Source organism: Anneissia japonica, unplaced genomic scaffold, assembly GCF_011630105.1.
Source record: "Anneissia japonica isolate Jap-2015-1 unplaced genomic scaffold, ASM1163010v1 scaffold407_len587689_cov185, whole genome shotgun sequence".
Lineage (NCBI taxonomy): Eukaryota > Metazoa > Echinodermata > Crinoidea > Comatulida > Comatulidae > Anneissia > Anneissia japonica.
Genome location: NW_022686478.1, coordinates 438,330 through 444,218, shown reverse-complemented (window position 1 = coordinate 444,218; position 5,889 = coordinate 438,330). Strand labels below are relative to the sequence as shown.

Sequence of the window (5,889 nt, the reverse complement as noted above, 5' to 3'; positions counted from 1 at the left end):
AAATTGGAAGCGTGTATACTTATTAGGCCAATGTTTTTACAAACTCAAAAGTGCAAGATGTGTATAAGAGACAGACTTGTGGCCGAGTTGACTGTAGCCAAACTTTTTTGTGGCCGAGTTGACTTGTGGCCGAGTTAACTTGTAGCCGAGTTGACTTGTGGCCAAGTTGCCTGTGGCCGAGTTGACTTGTGGCCGAGTTGACCTGCTTCTGGTCCAGTACGTTCTGGAGTTAAGCTTGGTTTCCATACAATCGCTACACCGTCGCTACAGTGCAATTATTGCGTAGCAGTTCTCGAAGCAATCGGAAAGGCTTCCCGATTCGACTGCCCATTCAGCATCACCGAAAGTTGAGCGATAGCGTGTAGCAAATGGGGAACCAAGCTTTATGCGCCCAGAAAGGCACGCACACACGCACACACACACACACACACACACACACACACCCATGTGTGCTATTGCAATACCTGCACACACACAGACTCGCTATTGCAATACCCTCACCTCACCTCTTCTTCAGGGAGGCGAGGGTAATAAAAATAATATTAATAATGATAATAATAATATAATAATAATAATGATAATAATGAAAATAATAATAATAATAATAATATAATAATAATAATAATAATAATAATAATAATAATATTAATAATAATAATAATAATAATAATAATAATAATAATAATAATAATAATAATAATAATAGTATGCGCTAGGTCAGAATATCTTTTGTGTTATTTTCCCCTTAACGTCATGTTATTTTCCCCTTAACGTCGTTTTTTTAAATGTTCTCTAATTTCTCCATTGTCTAAGTTCCCCTTAAGATAGATTTTAGTAACATTAATAATAATAATAATAATAATAATAATAATAATAATAATAATAATAGTAATAATATAATAATAATAATAATAATTACCGGGTTACCGGGTAACACCGATACGAAGAGACTCTTGGGGGTGTAGAAAGTCATTGATATAGAGTTCCTAGTCCACATATCAAGCGCCCTGAGCATCTTATGTTAGGCGCTATATAATTATAATAATAATAATAATAATAATAAATAACAACAACAATAATAATAATAATAAATAATAATAATAATAATAATAATAATAATAATAATAATAATAATAATAATAATAATAATAATAATAATAATAATAATAATATAATAATAATTATTATTATTATTACCGCGTTACCGGGTAACACCGATACGAAGAGACTCTTAGGGGTGTAGAAAGTCATTGATATAGAGTTCCTAGTCCACATATCAAGCGCCCTGAGCATCTTATGTTAGGCGCTATATAATAATAATAATAATAATAATAATAATAATAATAATAATAATAAATAACAACAACAACAACAATAATAATAATAATAAATAATAATAATATTAATAATAATAATAATAATAATAATTAAACTGGTAATTTTAACCAGTGACGTACAGCCAAATATACTCATGCAAGAGAGACAGCAGAACTCAAGTATTAAGATGTACTCTCGTAACTGTTACGTGCTTAAATATATTTCATTACCAAAATGAATTGATAATAAGGACCTATTAAAAAAATATTAGTTTGTCACCCTACTGTATCTAGGCTGTAAAAGTGATGAGGGAGGGAGGCTTTTTATTTTTAGTTTTTATTTTGCTAAAGCTTTGGGTTGTTTACTGGTGCATTGATATTCAAAATAAAATGCATGATTGAGATTATAATACAAACAATATCTATTATATACAAAAAAAAAATAATAAAAAAAATTAAAAATTATAAAAAAACAACCCTATTTTTTCAAACATTATTTTTTTCAGTACCATAGAAGACATGAAGGCTAGGGTGATAAACTAATCCCCTTTTTATTGGACAATTAATTGTGAATGATTTTGTTTGTTTTGTTTTGTTTTGTTTTTGTATCAGCCGAGTATAAGTACGATTTCCAAATAAAAGGCTACAGAAATAGCAATTCAGTAATTCTATTTCGATTAGGCCTATTTTTTTCTCTGTAGCGTGAACTTTAAGCACTCAATTTATTCCGTTTTTGCACTATCATTGTAATAAAAAGACTTCGTCTTCGCAATACGCCACAAGCATACATGACCTATCAGAGGTTTGTTTACAGCGTGGATTTGTTTACATTCAGGGACAAACCCTATTCTACGTATGTTATATGACGTCTTCCAGAAACGTCCTTTTTATAAGAATAGAAACATTGCATTGCATTGTGGGATTTTGAATGACCTATTGATTGGAGGTACAGCGCTGTTATTTTACGTGTCGGCCATTTTGTCACCCTCGGGGACGGTGGTAGGAATGGCGAGCTTCAGACCAGCCTCAGATAATGATGCTTGGGCGCTTTTAGCCCTAAAATCTGCTCCTGCGAGCCCTACGAGGCTAAATTGGGCAGATGATGAAGAGAAGGGACCTATCCTTGCTAAACTTGAGGGTCGAGAATTTGAGTTTGTGATGAGAAAAACTCGTGTTTCGATCGGACGCAACAGCAGACAAGGCGAGGTGGATGTAAACATGGGACATTCGAGTTTCATATCTCGTAAACATGTGGAGATAGTTTACGAACCTCCTAATTTCTTTATGAACTGTAATGGCAAAAATGGCATATTTGTTGACGGTTCTTTTCAAAGAAGGGGTGCACCACCATTGCAATTACCTAAAACGTAAGTTTCACTGTGTTTGTTATGAATTGTGCATGTGTTGTGTTTTTAAATCAGTCGACGGTATTCGATTGCGTATGTATTGTAGGTAGCCTAGGCCTATATCTGCGAAGGATCCGACTGTCCATAGATAAGTAAATAAACAACAACGGTTGCGTGTAAAGCTGCAGAATTTCTTATTTGTAATATCAATTGGAGGTTTATTAATCTGTTGATGAACTATTAGCGTAAAAAAGAAATGTATTTAATCTGGGTGTAGATAGATCAGGCTGATTGTTTTTTGGTAGATTAGAGCCATGTGCTTGTGCTTGTGCGTGGTGCTGCTTTCAATTCACGAGTTCATAATAGCATCTCAATACACAGCTCCCAGCGTTGTGGTGTAAATACTGCTAATTTTATGTTGATAGTGTGTTTTGCCTTTACATTTACTTCAAACGAATGCTCTAGCTAGGAATGTTTGGGTAGGAAATATGCTATTTGAACTACGGTTTATAGATAACAAGATTATTAAATATTAATTGAAGCCTTGTTAAATATTTAATATGTTTTGACTTGACTCAGTCTTGATGTAAACAAAAACAAGTATCTTATCTGGGCCTAGGCCTAGCTATAATAATAATAATAATAATAATAATAAGGCCAAGTAAAAAGAAATAGTTTCTCGTCCTACTATTTTGAAAAAAGGAGGATTTTTTTTTTTGACTTTGGACTGATGGGAAATGGCTACAACATTCCTCATTTTTACAAGTAAACACATTGAAAGCAAATAAAAGTAGCACTAGATACAATTCATACGATACTGTATGTATTATATTGATTTTTAATTCATAATAGTTCAGCTTGATTTCAAATTTTATGTGTCACCTCTGAAAGTTATGTAATAATCTATCTTGGCCGAAAAGCGCAAATGTTTCTAGTTATTGATGTGGCTTCGGTCAACTTAGTAAGATGGTGACGTTGTGCAGCCATCATCAAAACAAATGGATTTATTGATGGAGTCGTTTCTTCTGCAACTCCTACTGTACCACAATGGTCTTATCAGTGACAGCAACTCCAATGAAGTTACCGAACCATTCAACAGCACCTGAAAGACGTTCCTCATGGCGTACAGAAATGTTTTTATCGTGGAAGCGGTTTGGCGCAGCGGGTTTCCCAACCTCGAGGTCGGAGTTGCAATCCCTCGCTGTGCATTTCGCTTGTGTCCTTGAGCAAGAGACTTTATCTGCATTGTTCTCTCCATCCAGGAGTATAAATTGATACCTGGTGGGGATACCTCGGGGGGTGCCTGCTGCAGCAGCAACGCTAACCCCGGAATTCTTAAAACAAACTTTAGTCGTAGTTTTGAGCTAAAACTTAAAAATTATGTCATTTCGTATTCTTAAAACAAACTTTGACTAGCACTACGACTAAATGACACGAACCTCGACTGAAATGATACCTCCGGCAGGCCGATTTTTTTTTTGTCAGCCTACGGTCAGGCTAAATCCCCGACTTGAAATATTTACCCCACTAAAAACGTGTTTTTGTAAGTCATGATAAAGTGAAACGAATAAAAACGATTGTATACACAGTTTTGATATAGTGTTAAACAAAAGAGACATCAAGTTTAGCTTCCAAAAGGAGAAATTAACATGTTTTGCAAGCTGCATGCGGTATTTTCTGATTTGCACGAAATCCCCTCGCGTTGCGATGACCTAGCTTCACCATAACAACAACACTGGGTTCCCGCTAACCGATCACCAAGTCGTCATGGGGGAAAACAATTTTGAATTGGCGAAACAAAAAACAACTACTTTAGCCATTTTGGCGAAAGCTTAAAAATAATAAAAATGTTTTTTTTAAATACTTGCTGAAATACATTGTTTCTTTAGTCCGACCTCTCCATGGAAATATTTTGCCGTCGGCATGATCAAGGCCAAGATCTCCATTTTACGCTACTCCATTGCCAGTGCCATGCGACGTTTATGTGTGTTGTTCTATTAGTGTGACTACAAACGTCACTGTGTGCACTTTAAGAACAATATTAAGGTGTAACTTTCAACTTATCTAACATTAACGTTTAGGCCTACCGGTGTGTTGTTTTAATTAATAGATAATCTCGGCAACACTTTTGGGACTGAGCTACCTGTACGATGCATCATAACCGTCGCGACAGTTCATTCACAGGGTGTTGTAAAAGACAGTCTAAAACTAAAAACTGCCGACGTTATAACCAGTGTAAATTTTATAGCGCCGGCGATTTTCATTATTTTTTTTCCCGACGTACTTTTTTCCTAATTTTGAGGGCTGAATATTGTTATTATTATAGAAAATTAATTAAGCGAATGATGGTCTATTATGAATTATGAGGAAATACGTTTTTGAACCACAGACGGCAGCTTAATATTCATCCACGTTACCGGATCTCTAAAATTTTGTCTGTTATTAAAGTTAGCCCTTTTCAGTGGTTAGTTTGATAGTCGTGGCTTGCCAGTCGTCTTCAGTTGAACTAAAACTAGGACTTGATTTAGTCGTAGTTAAAACTTCGAACACATTGTTTGTGAATACAAATTGAAGTTGAAGTTGCAAACTAGCACTAAATCAAGTTCTAGTTTGAAGTTCGACTAAAGTTTGTTTTAAGAATATGGGCGTTACTGTAGCATGTAGACCCAATGACTAGGGAAAAGAACTGCGCTTTATAACTGCAAGGAAGAGCAGCATTATAAATGGCCATACCAGTACCAGTTCACCAACTTTGCTATTTCACACCTTAACCACAACCTGCAGTATCAATTTAAAAAAAAAATAGAAATACAGTACATTATAAAATTATTGACATTCAATTTTAATACCGTATGTTCCAGTGTATAAGCCGCAAATTTTATACGTGATTTTCCCCTCGAAGTTTGGGGTGCAGCCTAGTATAGGTTTTAATTCAGTTAAGCCTAAACTATTTAAAAATTATTTTAAATAGTTCAAAAGTTGTAATGAATCTACTTACAATACAACTAATAAATAGAGCTCAGGGAGATAAACTATCTGTGTGGTCATGGTGCTAATATGAACATTGGAATCAGTAACAACTAAATCTTATAGTGGCTGAGAAAGCCTAGTTTTTTTTTTTTTAATAGTTTTCTGCTGGTGTACAATGAAGATGTAAGTTTATTCAGACCCTTTTAGTTCCTATTCATATAATGCAATAGGAACTATTGTATTCACTTTTTTGCGTG

General features: G+C 34.5%; 1 protein-coding gene across 1 annotated transcript in view; it reads left to right on the top strand.

Annotated features, from left to right (window-relative positions):
- Positions 1-2,277: 2,277 nt before the first annotated feature.
- The window catches only part of LOC117117103 (forkhead box protein K1-like), a 38,488-nt gene continuing 34,876 nt past the window's right edge, over positions 2,278-5,889 (top strand). The window contains exon 1 of the mRNA XM_033261296.1: positions 2,278-2,683. Within this exon, the coding sequence (XP_033117187.1) occupies positions 2,322-2,683 (362 nt within the window). The 5' untranslated portion in view covers positions 2,278-2,321. The remainder of the gene's footprint in view (positions 2,684-5,889) is intronic.